Source organism: Salvelinus alpinus, chromosome 6, assembly GCF_045679555.1.
Source record: "Salvelinus alpinus chromosome 6, SLU_Salpinus.1, whole genome shotgun sequence".
Classification (NCBI taxonomy): domain Eukaryota; kingdom Metazoa; phylum Chordata; class Actinopteri; order Salmoniformes; family Salmonidae; genus Salvelinus; species Salvelinus alpinus.
Window position 1 is genome coordinate 13,149,342 of NC_092091.1, and position 25,838 is coordinate 13,175,179.

The 25,838-nt window shown below is 43.9% G+C and overlaps 1 protein-coding gene, 1 long non-coding RNA gene and 1 pseudogene across 3 annotated transcripts; 2 read left to right on the forward strand and 1 right to left on the reverse strand.

Moving 5' to 3' along the window:
* Positions 1-10,053: 10,053 nt before the first annotated feature.
* On the reverse strand, positions 10,054-14,129 carry LOC139578172 (uncharacterized). Of its 2 annotated transcripts, none has more exons than XM_071405461.1 (7): positions 13,846-14,129; positions 13,608-13,732; positions 13,361-13,427; positions 12,359-12,515; positions 11,560-11,705; positions 10,755-10,865; positions 10,054-10,327 (listed from the first exon to the last, which is right to left on the reverse strand). In XM_071405461.1, the coding sequence occupies exons 1-7, from the start codon at positions 13,996-13,998 to the stop codon at positions 10,148-10,150; spliced, it is 939 nt and encodes a 312-aa protein (XP_071261562.1). In that variant the 5' UTR covers positions 13,999-14,129; the 3' UTR covers positions 10,054-10,147. The 2 variants fall into 2 exon arrangements, with proteins under 2 accessions (XP_071261562.1, XP_071261561.1); XM_071405460.1 differs by having other exon boundaries at positions 13,352-13,427.
* Positions 14,130-14,480: 351 nt separating this feature from the next.
* Positions 14,481-15,279, forward strand: LOC139578173 (uncharacterized). The gene is made up of 2 exons (XR_011675503.1): positions 14,481-14,592; positions 14,840-15,279. It is a non-coding gene; the product is annotated as an uncharacterized lncRNA (long non-coding RNA).
* Positions 15,280-24,014: 8,735 nt separating this feature from the next.
* LOC139577975 (patatin-like phospholipase domain-containing protein 2) lies at positions 24,015-25,605 on the forward strand (annotated as a pseudogene).
* The last annotated feature ends 233 nt before the right edge of the window (positions 25,606-25,838 follow it).

Here is a 25,838-nt window from a genome sequence, read left to right on the forward strand (position 1 = left end):
GAGTCTTTACCCGACAAAGTCATGTTATCCTGTTAGAGTCTTTGTGTTGAGTCCGTCAGGGTAGGGGAGCTGCCAATAAGCTGTAGACGGGCGGCTTTGATTCACCTGCCCAAAAAAAGGGATTTGAGCGACTAAAAGAACTGGTGGCCTGTGGCATTGCTCTGTGTGGACTATAAGGTCTTTGCCAAGGTCCTTGCTAACAGACTGAAGTCCCACCTGGACTCTATGTACACAAGGACCAAACGTACCGTGTACCAGGATGCTCAATCACAGACAATCTGTCCATAATCAGGAGAAAGCCTTTGATAGGCTGGACCATGAATATCTGTTCAATGTGTTGTTTTGGTTGTGGAGACAATTTTGTGGCTGTGTTCAAATGTTATATGCTGGGGCTTCATGTATGGTCAAGGTGGGGGAGGGCTCAGTAGGCCAGTCTGGGTAGGGCAGGGCATTCACCAGGGATGCCCTCTGCTGGGGCAGCTATACACTCTTGTTATTGAGCCCTTTCTGAGCCTGCTACGCAGGAGGCTACAGGGAGTGTGGGAGCCAGGCACAGGGTTGGGGACAGGCATAGCAGTGTCAGCATATGCTGATGACGTCTGTGTTGGTTAGGGATGAGCAGGACCGACGGGCCCTGGAGAGTAGTTTGAGGGTGTTGAGGGGGCGTCTTCTGCTTAGGTAAACTGGGGCAAGAGAGAGGCTCTGTTATGTGGGATATAGAGGGACAGGGCACCGCCGCAGCTTCCAGGGGTGTTGCAGTGGGGCTGTGAGAGGCTCAAGATGCTTGGAGTGTATCTGGGCTCGGAGGGGTGGATTAGGAAGAACTGGGAAGGAGTGTCACAAGCGGTGGTGTCGAGGCTGACGAAGTGGAGGTGACTCCTCTCCCAAGTGTAATACAAAGGGAGGGGGCTAAGTCAATTTTTTCTGGTCGGGGCATCACTGGCTGAGGGCGGTGCTGTACCTGCCTGTCCAGGAGTGGGAACAAGGCCTGGTGGACCTGGAGAGCAGGGAGGCAGCGTTCTGACTCAAAGCGGTGCAGAGGCTACTGTACCGTACGTACGGAGGTGGGCTGGAGGGAACCAGCATGTGCTCTGTTGAGGAGGGCTGGTGTATTGGGGCTGGATCAGCAGCTCTTCATCATGTGGCGAGAGAGACTCAATACAGCAGGGGTCTCTGATTTCTATGCTGCAGTACTGAGGGCCTGGCAGCTGCTGAGGCCCACACGAGAGGGGTGTGTGGTGCCTGGGCCGTGGGTATGGGAGGAGCACATCTTCCACAACCCACTGATTCCGTTGAGGTCTGCTCATTCAGGGCTCCCGAGTGGTGCAGCGGTCTAAGGCACTGCATCACAGACACCCTGGTTCGAATCCAGGCTGTATCACAACTGGCTGTGATTGGGAGTCCCATAGGGTGGCTCACAATTGGCTTCGTCCGGGTTTCGTCCAGCTTCGTCCGGGTTTGGCCTCTTTACTGGATCGTCCGGGTTTGGTCTCTTAGGCTGCTGGAGAAAGTCATGAGGGAAGTCCTGGAGGCTCTGCCTGATCCAGTAAGGAGGGGGCTGGAGAAACCTGATGAGGGGCCTCCACCGTTTTCCATTACTGCTAGTGACAGCAGAGACTGGGGACGGGCAGGAGAGTCCAGAGAACTTACTGACTTTGAACACTCTGAGCCTGGGGGAGTTTTCAGAGGTGGGGGGTAAGGTGCTGTACACCCTCAGTGTCAAGGTTAGACACATCAGGAGCTTAGCGGGAGTGAAGGGGCATCAGTGGCAGGGGGTTGTGGGGGCTGAGAGTATGGCAGGGTATAGGTGGAGGGTGCTCTATAAGCTCCAGTACTGGAAAGGTCAGGGGTCATCCAGTGGAGGGTATTACATGGAGCCCTGGACACCAATAGCTGGTTGGCTCGGGTTGACCTGGGAGTTGGGGAGGGGTGTCCATTCTCTGCAGTTTTCTGCAGTTCAGTTCATGTTTTCTCTGTGTTGCCACCGTTGCCACCTTAGGGTTGAGTTTGAGTTTTACAAAATGATCAACAGTGTGGAGATGTTTCAGGAGGTATGGAGGCTCAGGGGGGCTGTCTGTACGGCTGGAGAGGAGGGGTTGGATGTATGGTTGGAATGTGGTGCTGGATGGTGTATTGTACTGTGGCGTTGGGTACTGTATAATGTGATTGTGTTGAGGTTGTGGTTGCACACAATGTATTTTTAGGGTTTTAGGGGGGGGGGGGGTGTTAGTGTAATGAGGATGGCTCATTAAAGTAAGAACAGTCAGTCTCATGCCCCCCCCCCTCTGTCTCCTTATTTCTCTCTCATCACCCCCCTCTTTCTCTCTCTCTCAAAACAGCGCTCTGCACAGACAGCAGTGGAGGACAGTGATCAGATCTTTACTGAGCTGATCCGCTCCATTGAGAGAAGGCGCTCTGAGGTAAAGGAGCTGATCAGAGCCCAAGAGAAGGCTCAAGTGAGTCAAGCTGAAGGACTCCTGGAGCAACTGAAGCAGGAGATAGCTGAGCTGAGGAAGAGAAGCACTGAGCTGGAGCAGCTCTCACACACAGAGGATCACATCCATTTCCTCCAGGTAACTAAACTGCTGTCGTGTCTTTGGCATCATTAAACTGAAGACTGTTAGTTTATCAAATCAATTCTCTGTAATTATTATTACGTGATTATTCTAATCATGTAAATGTAATTAACTAGGAAGTCGGGGCACCAAGGAAAATATTCAGATTACAAAGTTATAATTTCCTAATATAACTTTTCAGATATTTTAATATCTGATCAATTAGTCTTCTAATTAATGAATTATTCTTTACCTCACATTAGTCTCATTCCAAATGTCGTAAATTGTTGGTTATCTACACAAACCCAGTCTTCACTATGAATCAACCATACATCAATTCTCTCAATCATTTATTTATTAACTAACTAAATAATCACAGAAATGCACATACAAACAAACAAACATAGTAGATATGGTTTACAATGAAATGATAGGGGATGTGCCCTAGTGGGCTAAACCGGCATGGACAAAAGGGAAGTGGGTGTAGACTGAGAAAAGCAGGAATTACGCAAATGAATCACTACACACTTGATACTTCTAAAAATTGAAATACTAATCCTTTGCACATGAACGCTCACTCATTCGGGAATAATTGCAATCAATATATATATTTACGCTCAGTGTGTCGTCGTGATCTCTGTTGGAAAGTTTGTTTCTGTTGGAGAGTTTGTCCGCTCTCTTTCTCTCTGCCGTGGTTAGAATGGATAGTTCAGAGTAACATTCAGCAATGTTATTATAGAATAGATGTTTCGGTGGTTGTCGGTCCTCGCATTCACGGGTACATAATTTCTAGCTGCAGACTAGTAATTAGTATCAACGAGTAGCTCTTATTCTGTCGAATCGATAGTCTCAGAGTTTAACCACATGGTATGGTTAAAAGATTCAGCAATCTACTCAAACCTTAACTCCCTCTGTGATGAGGTCTGAAGGGAATTCCTCCCAGTGGGGGTTATATTTGTAACAGTAGAAAGGGGCTGTGCCATGACGCCAAATCAAATCAAATGTATTTATATAGCCCTTCGTACATCAGCTGATATCTCAAAGTGCTGTACAGAAACCCAGCCTAAAACCCCAAACAGCAAGCAATGCAATGCAGGAAAAACTCCCTAGAAAGGCCAAAACCTAGGAAGAAACCTAGAGAGGAACCAGGCTATGAGGGGTGGCCAGTCCTCTTCTGGCTGTGCCAGGTGGAGATTATAACAGAACATGGCCAAGATGTTCAAATGTTCATAAATGACCAGCATGGTCAAATAATAATAATCACAGTAGTTGTCGAGAGTGCAGCAAGTCAGCACCTCAGGAGTAAATGTCAGTTGGCTTTTCATAGCCGATCATTAAGAGTATCTCTACCGCTCCTGCGGTCTCTAGAGAGTTGAAAACAGCAGGTCTGGGACAGGTAGCACGTCCGGTGAACAGGTCAGGGTTCCATAGCCACAGGCAGAACAGTTGAAACTGGAGCAGCAGCACAGCCAGGTGGCCTGGGGACAGCAAGGAGTCATCATGCCAGGTAGTCCTGACGCATGGTCCTAGGGCTCAGGTCCTCCGAGAGAGAGAAAGAAAGAGAGAAAGAGAGAATTAGAGAGAGCATACTTAAATTCACACAGGACACCGGATAAGACAGGAGAAGTACTCCAGATATAACAAACTGACCCTAGCCCCCCGACACATAAACTACTGCAGCATAAATACTGGAGGCTGAGACAGGAGGGGTCAGGAGACACTGTGGCACCATCCGATGATACCCCCGGACAGGGCCAAACAGGAAGGATATAACCCCACCCACTTTGCCAAAGCACAGCCCCCACACCACTAGAGGGATATCTTCAACCACCAACTTACCATCCTGAGACAAGGCCGAGTATAGCCCACAAAGATCTCCGCCATGGCACAAACCAAGGGGGGGCGCCAACCCAGACAGGAAGATCACGTCAGTGACTCAACCCACTCAAGTGACGCACCCCTCCTAGGGACGGCATGAAAGAGCACCAGTACGCCAGTGACTCAGCCCCTGTAATAGGGTTAGAGGCAGAGAATCCCAGTGGAGAGAGGGGAACCGGCCAGGCAGAGACAGCAAGGGCGGTTCGTTGCTCCAGAGCCTTTCCGTTCACCTTCACACTCCTGGGCCAGACTACACTCAATCATATGACCCACTGAAGAGATAAGTCTTCAGTAAAGACTTAAAGCTTGAGACCGAGTCTGCGTCTCTCACATGGGTAGGCAGACCATTCCATAAAAATTGAGATCTATAGGAGAAAGCCCTGCCTCTAGCTGTTTGCTTAGAAATTCTAGGGACAATTAGGAGGCCTGCGTCTTGTGACCGTAGCGTACGTGTAGGTATGTACGGCAGGACCAAATCGGAAAGATAGGTAGGAGCAAGCCCATGTAACGCTTTGTAAGTTAACAGTAAAACCTTGAAATCAGCCCTTGCCTTAACAGGAAGCCAGGTTTCTGGTTCTAGTCAGGATTCTAGCAGCCGTATTTAGCACTAACTGAAGTTTATTTAGTGCTTTATCCGGGTAGCCGGAAAGTAGAGCATTGCAGTAGTCTAACCTAGAAGTAACAAAAGCATGGATTCATTTTTCTGCATCATTTTTGGACAGAACATTTCTGATTTTGAGCACAGATTTCGAGCACAAATCAACGTCAAATCAACGTTCATTTTACAACAATTAGATGAAAGCCTCACAACTGAGACTCTTGTATAAACAGAGTTATGGTAATGTGGCTGTATAGTCTTTCCTGAGGTCACTAAATTGTACAAAACAGACCAGTTCGTAGCTGGCTGCTTCACCGACCGTTTATACATTCTCCAGACCATGTACATTGTTCAGTTCTCAAGTTGTGTGATGTGGAAGAAGTTCCTATGAAAACTCACTCTCTTATACTCTGGCCATGAGGAGACAACTCCAGGAATTTATGACCTGCCTAACAGAGCCTGTTGGTAGGGGGAAGACAGAGAGCTGGTGAGAGAGAGAGGGGGATGGTGCAGAGAGAGGGGGATGGTACTCACTATCCCCAAAGAGGGCAACGTCATGACACTGCCTTGATACATGTGATATGAAATTAAAACTAAAATAGAAATCGGTTCTGTTTCTGTGTCTGTATGTCTGTCTGTCTGTCTCCAGAGTTATCAGTTTCTCTCCAGTACCAGTGTATCTTCAGACTTACCCAGCATCGTTGTCCGTCTTCTTCAGTACTTTGGAGATGTAAGACTGTGCCAGCATCCCGGAGTCGCCTCTTCACTGTTGATGTTGAGACTGGTGTTTTGTGGGTACTATTTAATGAAGCTGCCAGTTAAGGACTTGCGAGGCGTCTGTTTCTCAAACTAGACACTCTAATGTACTTGTCCTCTTGCTCAGTTGTGCACCGGGGCCTCCCACTCCTCTTTCCATTCTGGTTAGAGCCAATTTGCGCTGTTCTGTGAAGGGAGTATTTAACAGCGTTGTACGAGATCTTCAGTTTCTTGGCAATTTATTGCATAGAATAGCCTTCATTTCTCAGAACAAGAATAGACTGACGAGTTTCAGAAGAAAGTTCTTTGTTTCTGGACATTTTGTGCCTGTAATCGAACCCACAAATGCCGATGCTCCAGATACTTTAGTCTAAAGGCCAGCTTTATTGCTTCTTTAAATCAGCACAACAGTTTTCAGCTGTGCTAACATAATTGCAAAAGGGTTTTCTAATGATCAGTTAGCCTTTCTTTAAATGATAAACTTGGATTAGCCAACTCAACGTGTCGTTGGAACACAGGAGTGAAGGTTGCTGATAATGAGCCTCTGTAAGCCTATGTAGATATTCCATAAAAAATCTGCCGTTTCCAGCTACAATAGTAATTTACAACATTTTAATTTTATTTATTTATTTCACCATTATTTAACCAGGTAGGCAAGTTGAGAACAAGTTCTCATTTACAATTGCAACCTGGCCAAGATAAAGCAAAGCAGTTCGACACATACAACAACACAGAGTTACACATGGAGTAAAACAAACACACAGTCAATAATACAGTAGAAAAATAAGTCTATATACAATGTGAGCAAATGAGGTGAGATAAGGGAGGTAAAGGCAAAAAAAGGCCATGGTGGCGAAGTAAATACAATATAGCAAGTAAAACACTGGAATGGTAGATTTGCAGTGGAAGAATGTGCAAAGTAAAAATAGAAATAATAGGGTGCAAAGGAGCAAAAAATATAAAAAATACATTAGGGGACAAGGTAGTTGTTTGGGCTAATTATAGATGGGCTATGTACAGGTGCAGTAATCTGTGAGCTGCTCTGACAGATGGTGCTTAAAGCTAGTGAGGGAGATAAGTGTTTCCAGTTTCAGAGATTTTTGTAGTTCGTTCCAGTCATTGGCAGCAGAGAACTGGAAGGAGAGGCGGCCAAAGAAGGAATTGGTTTTGGGGGTGACCAGAGAGCTATACCTGCTGGAGCGTGTGCTACATGTGGGTGCTACTATGGTGACCAGCGAGCTGAGATAAGGGGGGACTTTACCTAGCAGGGTCTTGTAGATGACCTGGAGCCAGTGGGTTTGGCGACGAGTATGAAGCGAGGGCCAGCCAACGAGAGCGTACAGGTCGCAGTGGTGGGTAGTATATGGGGCTTTGGTGACATTAACAATGTCTACACTGTATTTCTGTATTTTAATGGACAAAAAATGTGCTTTTCTTTTAAAAACAAGGACATTTCTAAGTGACCCCAAAATTGTGTTTGTGTGTCTGTAGTGAATATAGTGGATGTTGTACTGCCTCCAGAGCCCAAGACCAGAGAACAGTTCTTACAATGTGAATCTCTTTATTGTGAAGTAACTAACAGTCTCTTTTTACTGACACTCCTAACAATCCCTCTAGAAATATATAGCAATAGTAGATCTAATCAAAGACTGGGTATCTATCCGACTCCTCATATTTCTCTGATTTGATCTCTGCTGTGCTCTAATCAAAGACAGGGTAGATACAGTATCTGACTTAACTTATTGTTCAAACTCCCCTCATTGGTCTCTGCTATGCTCTTCTCCCAGATTCCTGTCAGCTCACACTGGACCCAAACACAGCACACACACTCCTCTCTCTGTCTGAAGGAAACAGAAAGGTGACCTATACAGGCCAAGTCCAACCATATCCTGATCATCCAGACAGATTCACCAACCACTACCAGGTTCTGTGGAGAGAGGGCCTGGATGCTGTTACTGGGAGGTGGAGTGGTCTGGGTGTTAATACAGCAGTCTCATATCAAGACATCAGCAGAACAGAGGCAGATAATACATTTGGATACAATGACAAGTCTTGGAGTTTACAGTGCTATAGTGGTGGTTATTGGTTCAGACACAATAATGTTGTGACTAAAGTATCAGGCCCTCAGTCCTCCAGAGTAGGAGTGTACCTGGATCACAAGGCAGGTACTCTGTCCTTCTACAGTGTCTCTGACACAATGACCCTCCTCCACAGAGTCCAGACCACATTCACTCAGCCCCTCTATCCTGGGTTTTATCACTATAATGGTACTGCTGAGCTGGTTAAACTGTAGTAGGGTCCACATAGATACTAGTCATGCTGGTGTAGTCTATAGCTGAGCTGGTTAAACTGTAGTAGGGCCCACATAGATACTAGTCATGCTGGTCTAGTCTATAGCTGAGCTGGTTAAACTGTAGTAGGGCCCACATAGATACTAGTCATCCTGGTGTAGTCTATAGCTGAGCTGGTTAAACTGTAGTAGGGCCCACATAGATACTAGTCATGCTAGTGTAGTCTATAGCTGAGCTGGTTAAACTGTAGTAGGGTCCACATAGATACTAGTCATACTGGTGTAGTCTATAGCTGAGCTGGTTAAACTGTAGTAGGGTCCACATAGATACTAGTCATGCTGGTGTAGTCTAAAGCTGAGCTGGTTAAACTGTAGTATGGTCCAGATAGATACTAGTCATGCTGGTGTAGTCTATAGCTGAGCTGGTTAAACTGTAGTAGGGTCCACATAGATACTAGTCATGCTGGTGTAGTCTATAGCTGAGCTAGTTAAACTGTAGTAGGGTCCACATAGATACTAGTCATGCTGGTGTAGTCTATAGCTGAGCTGGTTAAACTGTAGTAGGGTCCACATAGATACTAGTCATGCTGGTGGTGATGGTCCCCAGATGTGATGATTCATTCTGCTCTGTTTTGATTAAATTTTTTCTGACTGATTTGATATACAGAAACTTCAGTTATAAAAATACTTTGTATTCATGTTTTTATCATGTACATTTCCACAAATCATGATGTATTGTGTTGCTGTATATTGGTTGTCAGTCAGAACCATTGATATGTTTTCTCAATTGGTTCTCTGTCTCTATATAATTCTCCTCAATGGCATTGAACAGGTAGAATCACTTACTAACTAACTAAACCATATTAAACAGCAGATATCTTGACTTGCCACTCAGTATATCAGTAATGTTCAGAATAGTACTTTAATATCATTGGAGATTGATAGTATTTTTAATCCACTATCCAGAGTCAGGAACAGATGAAGTTAGGTCTGCTACTGTTCAGTGATTAAATATGATTTATGGTGATGGGAAATAAAAAATACAACACTAAACTTCATCTAGTAATAGTTTTCCTTTGTTATTTATTCCAAGGTGTCTTTAACTTGTAAATGGATTGTGTGGAGGTGAGCTAGTGGTGTGGCTGATAGAATAGAATGAAAAGGGAGGAGGGGAGGAAGAGGAGAGGAGTGAAGGGCTGTTAAAGAACCAGATGAGGAAGAGAAAGATGTTCAGGGGAATTACTGCCTCTGTTCCAAATGGTTCCCTATTCCCTACGTAGTGCACTACGGTGCTTCTGACCAGGTCTAAAGTAGTGTTCTACATATGGAATAGGGTGTAGACTTATTACAATATCATGCTTTAGTGTTTGGCACAAAGAAATATTAGATCTCCACTCACCCACTTCATGTCTGTCATCCCCCAGTTCTGTTAAGACTTCCTCTCATTGAACTGGGCCTCATTCTAAATGGTCACGTTGTATTGTTAGTCCATACTGGGCTTTACTATGGTTCTACATACAGTATCTGTATTGATAATCCATACTGGACTTTACTATGGTTCTACATAGAGTACCTGTATTGATAGTCCATACTGGTCTTTACTATGGTTCTACATACAGTACCTGTATTGACAGTCCATACAGGGCTTTACTATGGTTCTACATACAGTATCTGTACCTGGAGGGTTTCTGCTCACATATTCCTTTATCTCCACAACTTTATCTGATTCTCTCTCTCGCTCTCCCACTTCCCTTCATGGATTTAAAGGAAATGACTGGTATATGTAAACTCCCTCTACCCCATGTCAACACCAATCCAATGCTTTTACATTTGTGAGGAGTAGTGAAGGAATGTTAAACATCAGGAGGAAGGAGAGATTATTGGGATGGAGTGATGATAGAGGGATGTGAAAGAGGAGAGAGGTAATGGTTGTACTCCCCCATGGAGTGATGATAGAGGGATGTGTAAGAGGGAAGTAATGGTTATACTTATTTATTCTCTCTTTACTGACATTCTGTTTCACTGACATAATTGCATAACACAAAATAATTAATGCTGGATAGATAAAGCTCACTTCCTCCCATAAGAGTCATTAAAGCGTTCACTGAGATAGGCTCCTGACTTCACAGGGGGATATTTGTTGGATCCGTCAAAACAGGTGATGAGGGCTTCATCGTCTGGCTGCACAAAGAAAGCCAGGGACTGCCGTGTGCTCAAGTCTCCAGCAGGGGGCAGCAAAACCCTATGGACCTGAAAGGATAAGTGAGATGGAAAATTCAAAGGCAAATTTACCTTTGCTTCCACAGAGACCCAAGTCATATTCACTAGGTACCAAACTTAAGAAAATTAACTGAAACAGGCAGGGACTAACTTTCTGTTGCAAAATGTTTTGCTCGTGTGCCCTAATGAATACGACCCTGGATTCAAATACTATTTGAAATCTTACAAATACTTTTAGCATTTCCTTTAGTCTTCCAGGTGAGCGGGGTTTGTTTATACTTTTAGGACTTTTCTATTGGTTCCATTACAACAAACTCAATCAAGCCCTGCTTATTAAGTATTCTAAATCATTTTAAATAGTATTTGAATGCAGGTCTGTTTCCACAAGCAATGAACCTGTAACATCTTGTATGATCTTATCAGGTAAAGGTGTGTCAAATGGAAGGGCAAGTCTCACCGCTGAGAGGAAAACATCACTGGTCCACCTCTGCATCAGGTCAGCTATGTTGATCAGTACTGTCCCAGGGATGCTGGGAGCAGAGATGAACTCCCCTGACCTGGTACGCACCTATGGATTTGTCATTTTAATATCCAGTTTACCCCATTACTGATAGAACACACATAAACCATGTTAATAAAATGAAATTGATCAAAGTTCCATTTATTCTACAATAGATTTCACCCCAGGTAACTTGGTAAGTTTGTTAATATCTCCAAAGTGGTCTGATATTGAGATGACTACAGGTCTCAATCCCAAACTAATGGGGGGAAATGGCAACATCTAATAAGATGGCATTTAGAGGTATGGATAAAATATTTTTAGTCAAACTTTGCTATTGGGGTGAACAAATACCATTAACATACATATAGTGCATTCGGAAAGTATTCAGACACCTTCCCTTTTTACATATTTTGTTACGTTACAGCCTTATTCTAAAAAATCTATTTTAGAATAAGGCTGTAACGTAACAAAATTTGGAGAAAGTCATGGGGCCTGAATACTTACCGAATGTCCCTTAAAATTTGGCTTAATAAGTTGCATGGACTGTGTGCAATAATATACCTAGAGCCAAAGTTTTTCCTGCCAGGTGCCGTAGCCAGAAACACTGGCCCTAATAGAAGCTGCAGAGGATTCAGATATCTTGTTTACCTGCAGACCACCCTCTTGGTTCTAGAAGACCAGAGGATTCAGTGGTGTCTTGTTTACCTGCAGACCACCCTCTTGGTTCTAGAAGACCAGAGGATTCAGATATCTTGTTTACCTGCAGGCCACCCTCTTGGCTCTGGAAGACCAGGGTGATGCTGCCGTAGTCAGAGTGTTCTCCACAGCGCAGCTGGCCCTCCTTCACCCTGTCACTCCTCACCGGGGGGTAATACAGCGACCTCAGGGTAGTGCCGTTCTCATCACCTGCAGGAGACAACAACAATCAAGCCTGACTCACACAATAGGGCCCCAACTGTATTTTCCTTTCACATTGTCCTTTCAAAGATGGTTCCAGAACTATTGCAACACAGTGTCAGAATGTTACAAATACATATTGAAAGGGAACCATGATTAATGTGTATTTGTAATATTCTGACACTGTGTTGCAATAGTTGACGAAGAAGCTTGCTCCAAAACGCTTTAGAAATTCATATCGTTGAAGGGGATAAGTAGCCTTCCTTAACTTTCTTTTACAACTGGGCAATTCCACGGTAACAGAGGGACATTGAGACTCAGATTTTCACTTTAAAATGTATGAGGGTTTGGGGTCTTTGTGACGTCATTCTGTTACCAAACTTTGCATCTGCACTGTTCTTCAAGTAAATGTGTTTTTGTTATTTTTTTGTTGTAAATTGTTAAAGTAGTCCTTGTCCATTGTTGTAAGGTTTGTTTAACTTTGCAATCATTGTTTTTTGTTTGACATACATTCTAAAGTGAACAATCTGAATCTTAGTGTCACTCTGTTACCATGGAATTGCCCAACTTCAGTTTTACATTCTTAGGACTGAGCAGCCCTTCACCCAGGTGTGATTGTACATATATAACCCCCTGAGAGAAAGAGAGAAAGCTGTACTCACTCCCTATGTGTCTGTGTGCACTCAGGAAGACCTCAGCCTCCAGGCCCAGACTGTCGGCCATCACACGAAGCACCCGGAGACACAGGTCCTTACAGCGCAGGAAGAACGATGACTGGATCTCACAGAATCCATTCACTCCTTCCCACGATGGCCATTTCTATAGACCAGGAAGAGTTGTGTAAGGACAGTGAAATCAGAGCTATATACAATATAGGATATAAAAGATGACAGGAATACATTGAAAGTTGTCAAAACCTATGGGTGGCCTGGTGAGTTCTGTTCCTAGATGGAGTTCTATCAGCCTGGTGAGTTCTGTTTCTAGATGGAGTTCTATCAGCCTGGTGAGTTCTGTTTCTAGATGGAGTTCTATCAGCCTGGTGAGTTCTGTTCCTAGATGGAGTTCTATCAGCCTGGTGAGTTCTGTTCCTAGATGGAGTTCTATCAGCCTGGTGAGTTCTGTTTCTAGATGGAGTTCTATCAGCCTGGTGAGTTCTGTTCCTAGATGGAGTTCTATCAGCCTGGTGAGTTCTGTTCCTAGATGGAGTTCTATCAGCCTGGTGAGTTCTGTTCCTAGATGGAGTTCTATCAGCCTGGTGAGTTCTGTTCCTAGATGGAGTTCTATCAGCCTGGTGAGTTCTGTTCCTAGATGGAGTTCTATCAGCCTGGTGAGTTCTGTTCCTAGATGCAGTTCTATCAGCCTGGTGAGTTCTGTTCCTAGATGGAGTTCTATCAGCCTGGTGAGTTCTGTTCCTAGATGGAGTTCTATCAGCCTGGTGAGTTCTGTTCCTAGATGGAGTTATATCAGCCTGGTGAGTTCTGTTCCTAGATGGAGTTCTATCAGCCTGGTGAGTTCTCTTCCTAGATGGAGTTCTATCAGAGTGGTTGAACTCTGTATATGGCTCAGAGTGAGGTCAATCCCTTTGTACCTTGACACTGATAGCAACAACAACCACAGCAGAGAAGTTGGATGTACAGACAGACACAGAGACAGACGTTGTTTACTATGTCTGGATGAAAGGACGCAGTGTTGAAGGCTTCCTTTAGGTCTCCTGGTCTCTTGGGATTTAAACTGTGAATACAGAGAGATAGTCCTAACCATTCAATCAATGTACACAACAAACAGTCATCATTAACACTATACTGAGTGGAGACTATGGATATAATATATTATCATATAACATAATGACTAGACTAACTGTTTTGACAAGTAAGCACAGCCAGATATTTTGACTTGACAGTGTCTCTATACCTCTCAGTCTCTGAAGACACCCAGCCATGGTTAGGACTATTAGAGAAACTTTTCCTGCTGAAAGGCAGTTTCATTTCGTCTGGTTGCAGAAAGAATTTCTTGGATATTGTCATAACCTCGTCCACCTATGAAGAATAGCCTCATGTTGATCACCCAAAGCACAAAATCCACTCGTACTGACATGCCAAATATTTCCAACACCTTAAAAATAAAAACTCTGAGCAATGCTGTTACTCACTTCTAGTTGCACTATCCCAGTATTCTTCAGATAAACAAATCCCACTCCAGTAAAGGCCGTTTTCAACTGCCTGCTCAGGATCTCTAACTGTTCCCCCGAAACATCGTTTTCCCCTAACTTGTATGCTCCAAAATCAACAACTGGTATCTTCATGTTGGGAGTTGGGACAATGATCTGGCTAAACAATGAAACAGTGAGTTGAATATGTCCCGAGGTTTGCAATTATGCATAGCAGATTGCACCCAGACCGTGTGTCGCTGGGGTGTTTTCCTTATGACTAATCTGTTGAAAAACAATTCTAAACGGAAAAAAATGGAACGAAATGGGGCGGGACCTACATGATTTTGTCCAATAGATACTCTCGTTTTATTTGCCAAACGTTTTGCAACTGTTTGGACGCTTTTTCTCAGCGTGCGTGAACCATGTGACAACTGTGAGCCAATAGTAATGTGACCCTTAATTATTGCAGGTTGTGCAATCCTGTTATTTCACATTTTGATGTTGTTAACCTATTTAATCCCATCGGTCACAATAGTGACCGTAAAAAACGTTTTCAGTTATAAGGCTCTAAAAATGTTACTGAATGATCTATCAATATATTTCCAGCAAATATTGAAATAATAAAGGGTCTCAATGAAAGATGTGCAGTGTCACATGTTTAGTGTGAATTGTCACATGACCAGAGCTGTTTACTTCCTGGTTGCACCATGAGAAGAGGATGACTGCATCAAAGCTCCCAAACAAAAGGTTAGTAAAGTATGTTAACATAAGGTTAGGACAAAGATTTTTGGTACACATCATCTTTAAGGTGTCTAGTATTGATAAATTAATTTGCAATTACTCAACTTTGTTCAGTGTGGTCATAGAATGTGTAAACATGTTGACGGCAACAATAGTGACCGGCGGGATAACACAGTGCGTCTAGGTATACACATAGTTATACACATACATAGTTCTTGTTTGACCTAACTTTCTACTCTGTTCTTTCTTTTAGTTTCACTTTGAGTCAAGTTCTGGATATGTTGGATCTAGGTGACTGCCCAGACAAGGCATGCAACATTGCAGTTATCCCTCAAAATGAGAAAGATGCTGTCCTGAGTGATTGTGATAGCGATGGGTCAGATATGGACTATGGACAGGCCATTTGCCAGCCAGGCTGTTGAATGCATATGCTGAACATATGCAAACAGATCATGACAGGAACAACGTTATCAGTGATGATGACCTGAACAAAATTGTATTTTGTTCAGTGTAGGCCTCTCCTTGAATGCATATTCTACAGGCTACCTCTATCCTAAATGTTACCTTTATGTTCAGTGGGAATGAATCACACGACTGCTATACAGTTGTTAGTGAATGTTGCACTAAAATGTCACAATGACAATGTTACAATGAATATTGCACTAAAGTACAAGTTCAAATGTTACAACATCAGAAGCCTCCTCCCTAAGTTTGTCTTACTCACCGCTTTAGCACACTCTGCCAACCCTGATGTCCTTGCCGTGTCTGAATCCTGGCTTAGGAAGGCCACCAAAAATTCTGAGATTTCCATACCCAACTATAACACTTTCCGTCAAGATAGAACTGCCAAAGGGGGAGGAGTTGCAATCTACTGCAGAGATAGCCTGCAAAGTTCTGTCATACTTTCCAGGTCTATGCCCAAACAGTTCGAACTTCTAATTTTAAAAATTAATCTCTCCAGAAATAAGTCTCTCACTGTTGCCGCCTGCTACCGACCCCCCTCAGCTCCCAGCTGTGCCCTGGACACCATCTGTGAATTGATCGCTCCCCATCTAGCTTCAGAGTTTGTTCTGTTAGGTGACCTAAACTGGGATATGCTTAACACCCCGGCAGTCCTACAATCTAAGCTAGATGCCCTCAATCTCACACAAATCATCAAGGAACCCACCAGGTACAACCCTAAATCCGTAAACATGGGCACCCTAATAGACATTATCCTGACCAACTTGCCCTCCAAATACACCTCTGCTGTCTTCAATCAAGATCTCAGCGATCACTGCCTCATTGCCTGTATCCGCTACGGGTCCGCGGTCAAACGACCACCCCTCATCACTGTCAAACGCTCCCTAAAACACTTCTGCGAGCAGGCCTTTCTAATCGACCTGGCCCGGGTACCCTGGAAGGATATTGACCTCATCCCGTCAGTTGAGGATGCCTGGTCATTCTTTAAAAGTTACTTCCTCACCATATTAGACAAGCATGCTCCGTTCAAAAAATGCAGAACTAAGAACAGATATAGCCCTTGGTTCACTCCAGACCTGACTGCCCTCGACCAGCACAAAAACATCCTGTGGCGAACTGCAATAGCATCGAAGAGCCCCCGCGATATGCAACTGTTCAAGGAAGTCAGGAACCAATACACGCAGTCAGTCAGGAAAGCAACGGCTGGCCATGCCTTCCTCCTGGCGACTCCAACCTTGGCCAACAGCCCCGCCCCCCCCCCCGCTGCTACTCGCCCAATCCTCCCCAGCTTCTCCTTTACCCAAATCCAGATAGTAGATGTTCTGAAAGAGCTGCAAAACCTGGACCCATACAAATCAGCTGGGCTTGACAATCTGGACCCCCTATTTCTGAAACTGTCCGCCGCCATTGTCGCACCCCCTATTACCAGCCTGTTCAACCTCTCCTTCGTATCATCTGAGATCCCCAAGGATTGGAAAGCTGCCGCGGTCATCCCCCTCTTCAAAGGGGGAGACACCCTGGACCCAAACTGTTACAGACCTATATCCATCCTGCCCTGCCTATCTAAGGTCTTCGAAAGCCAAGTCAACAAACAGATCACTGACCATCTCGAATCCCACCGTACCTTCTCCGCTGTGCAATCCGGTTTCCGAGCCGGTCACGGGTGCACCTCTGCCACGCTCAAGGTACTAAACGATATCATAACCGCCATCGATAAAAGACAGTACTGTGCAGCCGTCTTCATCGACCTGGCCAAGGCTTTCGACTCTGTCAATCACCATATTCTTATCGGCAGACTCAGTAGCCTCGGTTTTTCTAATGACTACCTTGCCTGGTTCACCAACTACTTTGCAGACAGAGCTCAGTGTGTCAAATCGGAGGGCATGCTGTCCGGTCCTCTGGCAGTCTCTATGGGGGTACCTCAGGGTTCAATTCTCGGGCCGACTCTTTTCTCTGTATATATCAATGATGTTGCTCTTGCTGCGGGCGATTCCCTGATCCACCTCTACGCAGACGACACCATTCTGTATACTTCTGGCCCTTCCTTGGACATTGTGCTATCTAACCTCCAAACGAGCTTCAATGCCATACAACACTCCTTCCGTGGCCTCCAACTGCTCTTAAACGCTAGTAAAACCAAATGCATGCTTTTCAACCGTTCGCTGCCTGCACCCGCACGCCCGACTAGCATCACCACCCTGGACGGTTCCGACCTAGAATATGTGGACATCTATAAGTACCTAGGTGTCTGGCTAGACTGCAAACTCTCCTTCCAGACTCATATCAAACATCTCCAATCCAAAATCAAATCTAGAGTCGGCTTTCTATTTCGCAACAAAGCCTCCTTCACTCACACCGCCAAACTTACCCTAGTAAAACTGACTATCCTACCGATCCTCGACTTCGGCGATGTCATCTACAAAATAGCTTCCAATACTCTACTCAGCAAACTGGATGCAGTTTATCACAGTGCCATCCGTTTTGTTACTAAAGCACCTTATACGACCCACCAATGCGACCTGTATGCCCTAGTCGGCTGGCCCTCGCTACATGTTCGTCGTCAGACCCACTGGCTCCAGGTCATCTACAAGGCTATGCTAGGTAAAGTGCCGCCTTATCTCAGTTCACTGGTCACGATGGCTACACCCACCCGTAGCACGCGCTCCAGCAGGTGTATCTCACTGATCATCCCTAAAGCCAAAACCTCATTTGGACGCCTTTCCTTCCAGTTCTCTGCTGCCTGCGACTGGAACGAATTGCAAAAATCTCTGAAGTTGGAGACTTTTATCTCCCTCAACAACTTTAAACATCTGCTATCCGAGCAGCTAACCGATCGCTGCAGCTGTACATAGTCCATCGGTATATAGCCCACCCAATTTACCTACCTCACCCCCCATACTGCTTTTATTTATTTACTTTTCTGCTCTTTTGCACACCAGTATCTCTACTTGCACATGATCATCTGATGATTTATCACTCCAGTGTTAATCTGCTAAATTGTAATTATTCAATTTATTGCCTACCTCCTCATGCCTTTTGCACACATTGTATATAGATTCTCTTTTTTTCCTACCATGTTATTGACTTGTTTATTGTTTACTCCATGTGTAACTCTGTGTTGTTGTCTGTTCACACTGCTATGCTTTATCTTGGCCAGGTCGCAGTTGCAAATAAGAACTTGTTCTCAACTAGCCTACCTGGTTAAATAAAGGTGAAATTTAAAAAAAAAATACAATAAAGTTACAATATTAATGTTTCAATTCATGTTGCACTAAAGTAACAATGTTACAATAAAGTAACAATGTTGAAATACATTGATGGTTGTTTTTTTGTCTTTGCTCTCAGTATTCATATCGATGTAGTGTAATGGTTTTTGATGTGTAAAATAGTCACACTAGAATGTGAAGGGGCATTCTAGTGGCAATGCTGGGGACTGCCAGTGACAGAGTTTTAAATGTGTTAATAACTGGGCTGGGGACTGCTAGTGACAGAGTTTTAAATGTGTTAATAACTGGGTTGGGATATATAAGAACTTTGATAACTGCATAGGAGAAATATGTTAATTCAGTATACGTAACATTATCCCACCTTGTGACCGACCATAAAACACACTTTTTCACCTACTTTTCCATTAAAATTTCAAAAAATAATGATTGATTACTTCAAAGGGTTACTAATGACACTTGATTTGGATATTTTCATGTCTGGGAAAAATTTGGGATTAAATGGGTTAATTGTCTGATTTGAGTCAGAGCATTTATCCCTAGGCCAATGTAGTGTGATCATTGTAAAGCTTTTTGGTCAGGTATCAAGAGGTTGCAGAAGGGAGAAGCAGAGATGTCCAAGTTGTGGAAAATATCATATTATGTGTTATAAAAGTGATGACTATGTGAAATGTTGCAATTGAGGTGGGAACCACGAAGCAATGTCTTCCCGAATGCCCCACAAGGGTCGAAGAGGAGGTGGCCAAAGTCAGGGCTGTACAGAGCATTTCATATGCAGCAGCTGTGAAAAGGGTTGAGGGGTTGAATGGCGCACCAGAAGAGTCCATGGCAGTGGATAGGCCTACACTGCAGCATGTAGGGGTTGAATGGCGCACCAGAAGAGTCCATGGCAGTGGATAGGCCTACACTGCAGCATGTAGGGGTTGAATGGCGCACCAGAAGAGTCCATGGCAGTGGATAGGCCTACACTGCAGCATGTAGGGGTTGCCTTTCACCTGCAGGATCCTGACATTTTAAAGGTTAAGAAGGTTGAATTTGTGGCATTTCAAGTATAATTTTTTTTTTTCCTGAGGTCTTGGATGATTTCTTTAGATTTTCCCATGGTCAAGCAAAGAGGCACTCCGTTTGAAGGTATGCCTTGAAATACATCCACAGGTACACCTCCAATTGACTCAAATGATGTCAATCAAATCAAATAAAATGTATTTATATAGCCCTTCTTACATCAGCTGATATATCAAAGTGCTGTAGAGAAACCCAGCCTAAAACTCCAAACAGCAAGCAATGCAGGTGTTGAAGCACGGTGGCTAGGAAAAACTCCCTAGAAAGGCCCAAACCTAGGAAGAAACCTAGAGAGGAACCAGGCTATGAGGGGTGGCAAGTCCTCTTCTGGCTGTGCCAGGTGGAGATTATAACAGAACATGGCCAAGATGTTCAAATGTTCATAGATGACCAGCATGGTCAAATAATAGTAATCACAGTGAACAGGTCAGGGTCCCATAGCCGCAGGCAGAACAGTTGAAACTGGAGCAGCTGCACGGCCAGGTGGACTGGGGACAACAAGGAGTCATCATGCCAGGTAGTCCTGAGGCATGGTCCTAGGGCTCAGGTCCTCCGAGAGAGAGAAAGAAAGAGAATTAGAGAGAGCATACTTAAATTCACACAGGACACCGGATAAGACAGGAGAAGTACTCCAGATATAACAAACTGACCCTAGCCCCCCGACACATAAACTACTGCAGCATAAATACTGGAGGCTGAGACAGGAGGGGTCAGGAGACACTGTGGCACCATCTGATGATACCCCCGGACAGGGCCAAACAGGAAGGATATAACCCCACCCACTTTGCCAAAGCACAGCCCCCACACCACTAGAGGGATATCTTCAACCACCAACTTACCATCCTGAGACAAGGCCGAGTATAGCCCACAAAGATCTCCGCCACGGCACAACCCAAGGGGGGGCGCCAACCCAGACAGGAAGACCACGTCAGTGACTCAACCCACTCAAGTGACGCACCCCTCCTAGGGACGGCATGGAAGAGCACCAGTAAGCCAGTGACTCAGCCCCTGTAATAGGGTTAGAGGCAGAGAATCCCAGTGGAGAGAGGGGAACCGGCCAGGCAGAGACAGCAAGGGCGATTCGTTGCTCCAGTGCCTTTCCGTTCACCTTCACACTCCTGGGCCAGACTACACTCAATCATAGGACCTACTGAAGAGATGAGTCTTCAATAAAGACTTAAAGGTTGAGACCGAGTCTGCATCTCTCACATGGGTAGGCAGACCATTTAATAAAAATGGAGCTCTATAGGAGAAAGCCCTGCCTCCAGCTGTTTGCTTAGAGATTCTAGGGACACTTAGGAGGCCTGCGTCTTGTGACCATAGTGTACGTGTAGGTATGTACGGCAGGACCAAATCGGAAAGATAGGTAGGAGCAAGCCTACCTGGAGTAATATGATCATATTTTTTGGTTCTAGTCACGATTCTAGCAGCTGTATTTAGCACTAACTGAAGTTTATTCAGTGCTTTATCCAGGTAGCTGGAAAGTAGAGCATTGCAGTAGTCTAACCTAGAAGTAACAAAAGCATGGATTAATTTTTCTGCATCATTTTTCGACAGAAAATATCTGATTTTTGCAATGTTACGTAAATGGAAAAAAGCTGTCCTTGAAACAGTCTTGATATGTTCGTCAAAAGAGAGATCAGGGTCCAGAGTAATGCCGAGGTCCTTCACAGTTTTCTTTGAGACGACTGTACAACCATCAAGATTAATTGTCAGATTCAACAGAAGATCTCATTGTTTCTTGGGACTTAGAACAAGCATCTCTGTTTTGTCCGAGTTTAAAAGTAGAACGTTTGCAGCCATCCACTTCCTTATGTCTGAAATACAGGCTTCCAGCGAGGGCAATTTTGGGGCTTCACCATGTTTCCTTGAAATGTACAGCTGTGTGTCATCCGCATAGCAGTGAAAGTTAACATTATGTTTTCGAATGACATCCCCAAGAGGTAAAATATATAGTGAAAACAATAGTGGTCCTAAAACGGAACCTTGAGGAACACCGAAATTTACAGTTGATTTGTCAGAGGACAAACCATTCACGGAGACAAACTGATATCTTTCCGACAGATAAGATCTAAACCAGGCCAGAACTTGTCCATGTAGACCAATTTGGGTTTCCAATCTCTCCAAAAGAATGTGGTGATCGATGGTATCAAAATCAGCACTAAGGTCTAGGAGCACGAGGACAGATGCAGAGCCTCGGTCTGATGCCATTAAAAGGTAATTTATCACCTTCACAAGTGCAGTCTCAGTGCTATGATGGGGTCTAAAACCAGACTGAAGCATTTGGTATACATTGTTTGTCTTCAGGAAGGCAGTGAGTTGCTGCGCAACAGCTTTTTCTAAAAATGTTGAGAGGAATGGGAGATTCGATATAGGCCGATAGTTTTTTATATTTTCTGGATCAAGGTTTGACTTTTTCAAGAGAGCCTTTATTACTGCCACTTTTAGTGAGTTTGGTACACATCCGGTGGATAGAGAGCCGTTTATTATGTTCAACATAGGAGGGCCAAGCACAGGAATCAGCTCTTTCAGTAGTTTAGTTGGAATAGGGTCCAGTATGCAGCTTGAAGGTTTAGAGGCCATGATTATTTTCATCACTGTGTCAAGAGATATAGTACTAAAACACTTGAGTGTCTCCCTTGATCCTAGGTCCTGGCAGAGTTGTGCAGACTCAGGACAACTGAGCTTTGGAGGAATGCGCAGATTTAAAGAGGAGTCCGTAATTTGCTTTCTAATGATCATGATCTTTTCTTCAAAGAAGTTCATGAATGTATTACTGCTGAAGTGAAAGTCATCCTCTCTTGGGGAATGCTGCTTTTTAGTTAGCTTTGCGACAGTATCAAAAATAAATTTTGGATTGTTCTTATTTTCCTCAATTAAGTTGGAAAAATAGGATGATCAAGCAGCAGTGAGGGCTCTTCGATACTGCACGGTACTGTCTTTCCAAGCTAGTCGGAAGACTTCCAGTTTGGTGTGGCGCCATTTCCGTTCCAATATTCTGGAAGCTTGCTTCAGAGCTCGGGTATTTTCTGTATACCAGGGAGCTAGTTTCTTATGACAAATGTTTTTAGTTTTTAGGGGTGCAACTGCATCTAGGGTATTGCGCAAGGTTAATTTGAGTTCCTCAGTTAGGTGGTTAACTGATTTTTGTCCTCTGACGTCCTTGGGCAGGCAGAGGGAGTCTGGAAGGGCATCAAGGAATCTTTGGGTTGTCTGAGAATTTATAGCACAACTTTTGATGCTCCTTGGTTGGGGCCTGAGCAGATTATTTGTTGCGATTGCAAACGTAATAAAATGGTGGTCCGATAGTCCAGGATTATGAGGAAAAACGTTAAAGATCCACAACATTTATTCCATGGGACAAAACTAGGTCCAGAGTATGACTGTGGCAGTGAGTAGGTCCGGAGACATGTTGGACAAAACCCACTGAGTCGATGATGGCTCCAAAAGCCTTTTGGAGTGGGTCTGTGGACTTTTCCATGTGAATATTAAAGTCACCAAAAATGTTAATATTATCTGCTATGACTACAAGGTCCGATAGATCAATTAGCCTATCAGAAGCTTCTAAAGCCATGACATCATTTTCTGGCATTTTCCAAGCTGTTTAAAGGCACAGTCTACTTAGTTTATGTAAACTTCTGACCCACTGGAATTGTGATACAGTGAATTATAAGTGAAATAATCCATCTGTAAACAATTGTTGGAAAGATTACTTGTGTCATGCACAAAGTAGAAGTCCTAACCGACTTGCCAAAACTATAGTTTGTTAACGAGAAATTTGTGGAGTGGTTGAAAAACGAGTTTTAAAGTTTTCATTTGATCCCCAATTTGACATACTTCTATGAACTTCACATGTTGGTGCTCATAGGGCCTTTCACGTGGAAATGACCATAGGCTACCTGTCTACTTTACTTTCAAGAATGCTTGGCTATTGAATGAGCGATAGATAAATGGTAGTCAAATTTTTGTTGTGCAGCGGGAATAAACCAGTCATGTCAGAACATCTGATAGTGATTTAGATATAATACAATTCAAGGAAACATATGAGGCTATATGTTGCTATGCCGTCTCCTTACTAATGGCAAATGCATCTCTTTTAGCATTACATTTGAATGTTTTTATTAGCTTACCATTATTATAATTCCCGCTCGTCAAACGCTGACATTTCACCCAAAATAACAATATTTGCTTGAAATACAATTCTTCAACCACTAATAGTTGTGCGTAAGTATTGTCTGAGCTGTACGTCAAGTTCAGAATTGATAAATACCAACCTTCATGGGAAAAATGCTGTACGCAAGGTTTAGTCTTTTTTCTGTGTTCGCACCTTTGGGGTCAACAACTAGATTCAGGTTGCAACAGTATCAAACACAAACCTTTGATAAATGAGGCCCTAGGTCAGCGATCATCAACTACATTCAGCCGAGGGCCTTTTGTTTTTTCTTGAGCGGATGATCAAGGGTTCCAAACATAATTATAAATAATTTGTAGACTGCAAATTGACCGCAAGAAGCGATCACATATACGTACTGTCTCTCTATTATGCGTGGGAATACTTTGGAACAGAAATCCAAAATCAATTTCACTTGGAGCTGATTTGCTGTTGTTTTTAGTCTTATGTCCAACAATAAAAAATAAAAAAAATGTGGTGTATGAAGGTTGCTACAGTATCAAATGCAAATGTGTCCCTTTCCAGAACAGAGCTGTAAGAATTTGATGTGAATGTCCAGAGAGGCCAGGAAGTGTAAACTGGGCCCCTGCTCCCCTCTTTTAATCTGATGAAGATGGTCTGTGATTCCATGGAGTGTGACCTTCCAGCTGATGTTCACCTCAGTGCCTTTGGAAGACTCTGTGTGTCCCTCACCAGAGTGTCCGACGGAAAGATTGTTCTTGTGTCAGAGTTTGACAACAATGTAGAGGTACTGTAGAATGGGTTGGTCCTCTCATGAGCCCATCATGAAAGCCACTAGAATTGGACCGAATTGTTGCTCTTTTCTTGTTGCTCTTTGTAGTGTCATCATTAAACTTTCATTACTACCCCCACAACAAAGGCTGCATTAGACTACCTGGTAAGTTCACTTAGCCCTTTCACACGTGTCCAATGTGGGACTGAAGTTCATTATGTTTTCTAGGCCGGTCTGTGTAGCTGCTTCATCCCATTTTAGTGTTGTGTGATCCCACCTTCTTACCGTGGAGTGGTGAGTAAATATCTCATGACACTCTGCCGCTCATCTTGACTTTCTTGCGCTCTCCTCGGCCATTCCATTCCCTGTAACATTGATTGAATCATTTGTCACTATTATGAGTCATAGTAGTCTTATAACCTTTTCTGTCTGTCCGTTCAGCGCTACGTTGACGGTGCCATAAGTAACGAACTGCCTCATATTGATCTGAAGGTCACCGTTTCCCCGTTCTCAGGTGAGATTGATGTCGGTCTACGGGAAAGCACACTCAACTTCCACGAGGTGTGCTTCATTAAAGTCAGTATCCAGGTGAACACTGACATCATGTACCGGGTACCCAGCGCATTTTCCCCTCCGGAGCTTGAGGTGAGCCACTGTATTCATTCATTTAATGTAAAGACTAACAATTCAAAAAAATCATATCCAAGAAAATATGATTCTTATGTCAGGAAATCCCCTCAAGCTGAAATTCGGATATAAGTTGAAACAGAGCCACTGTTTGCCCAAGCGCATTTGTAATATATTTTTTATTGTTAATGAATCAGAGGAGAGGAGCATTCAGCATCGTGGGGAAAACAATTTGCAGTATATACTCTGCTTTTCTATCACATGTGCAATGATGCATGAGTAGCTTTCGTGTAATATCGCAATTGGACGTGGAATTTTCACTAAGTACAGATTCCAGCTTTAAACTCTTAGGGCTGGTTTCCCAGACGCAGATTAGTAAGCTTAGTCTTGGACAAAAAAATAACTTTAAATGGGAAATCTCTGTTGAACATGCTTTTATTCTAGGACTAGTCTGGTCACCCGACGAACCATCAAACAGGCAAAGCATCAATACAGGACTAAGATTGAACCGTACTACACCGGCTCTGACGCTCGTCGGATGTGGCAGGGCTTACAAATCATTACAGACTACAAAGGGAAGCACAGCCGAGAGCTGCCCAGTGACATGAGCCTACCAGACGAGCTAAACAAGCTAAACTACTTCTATACTCGCTTTGAGGCAAATAACATTGAAACATGCATGAGAGCACCAGCTGTTCCAGAAGACTGTGTGATCACGCTCTCCGCAGTGTCTTCAGTGACATGTTCAATGTCTTCCTGTCCGAGTCTGTAATACCAACATGTTTTAAGCAGATCACCATAGTCCCTGTGCCCAAGAACACTAGAACACTGCCCAAGAACATGGCTCACATCAACACCATTATCCCAGAAACTCTAGACCCACTCCAATTTGCATACCGCCCCAACAGATCCACAGCTGATGCAATCTTTATTGCACTCCACACTGCCCTTTCCCACCTGGACAAAAGGAACA

Coding starts and splice junctions, on each gene's coding strand:
- LOC139578172 (XM_071405460.1), bottom strand. CDS start 13,998: ATGAAGATACCAGTTGTTGATTTTGGAGCATACAAGTTAGGGGAAAAC. Junction 13,428..13,607: donor GTGTCTTCAGAGACTGAGAG/GTATAGAGACAC, acceptor CTGTATTCACAG/TTTAAATCCCAAGAGACCAG. Junction 11,706..12,358: donor TGCACACAGACACATAGGGA/GTGAGTACAGCT, acceptor TGTCTCCTGCAG/GTGATGAGAACGGCACTACC.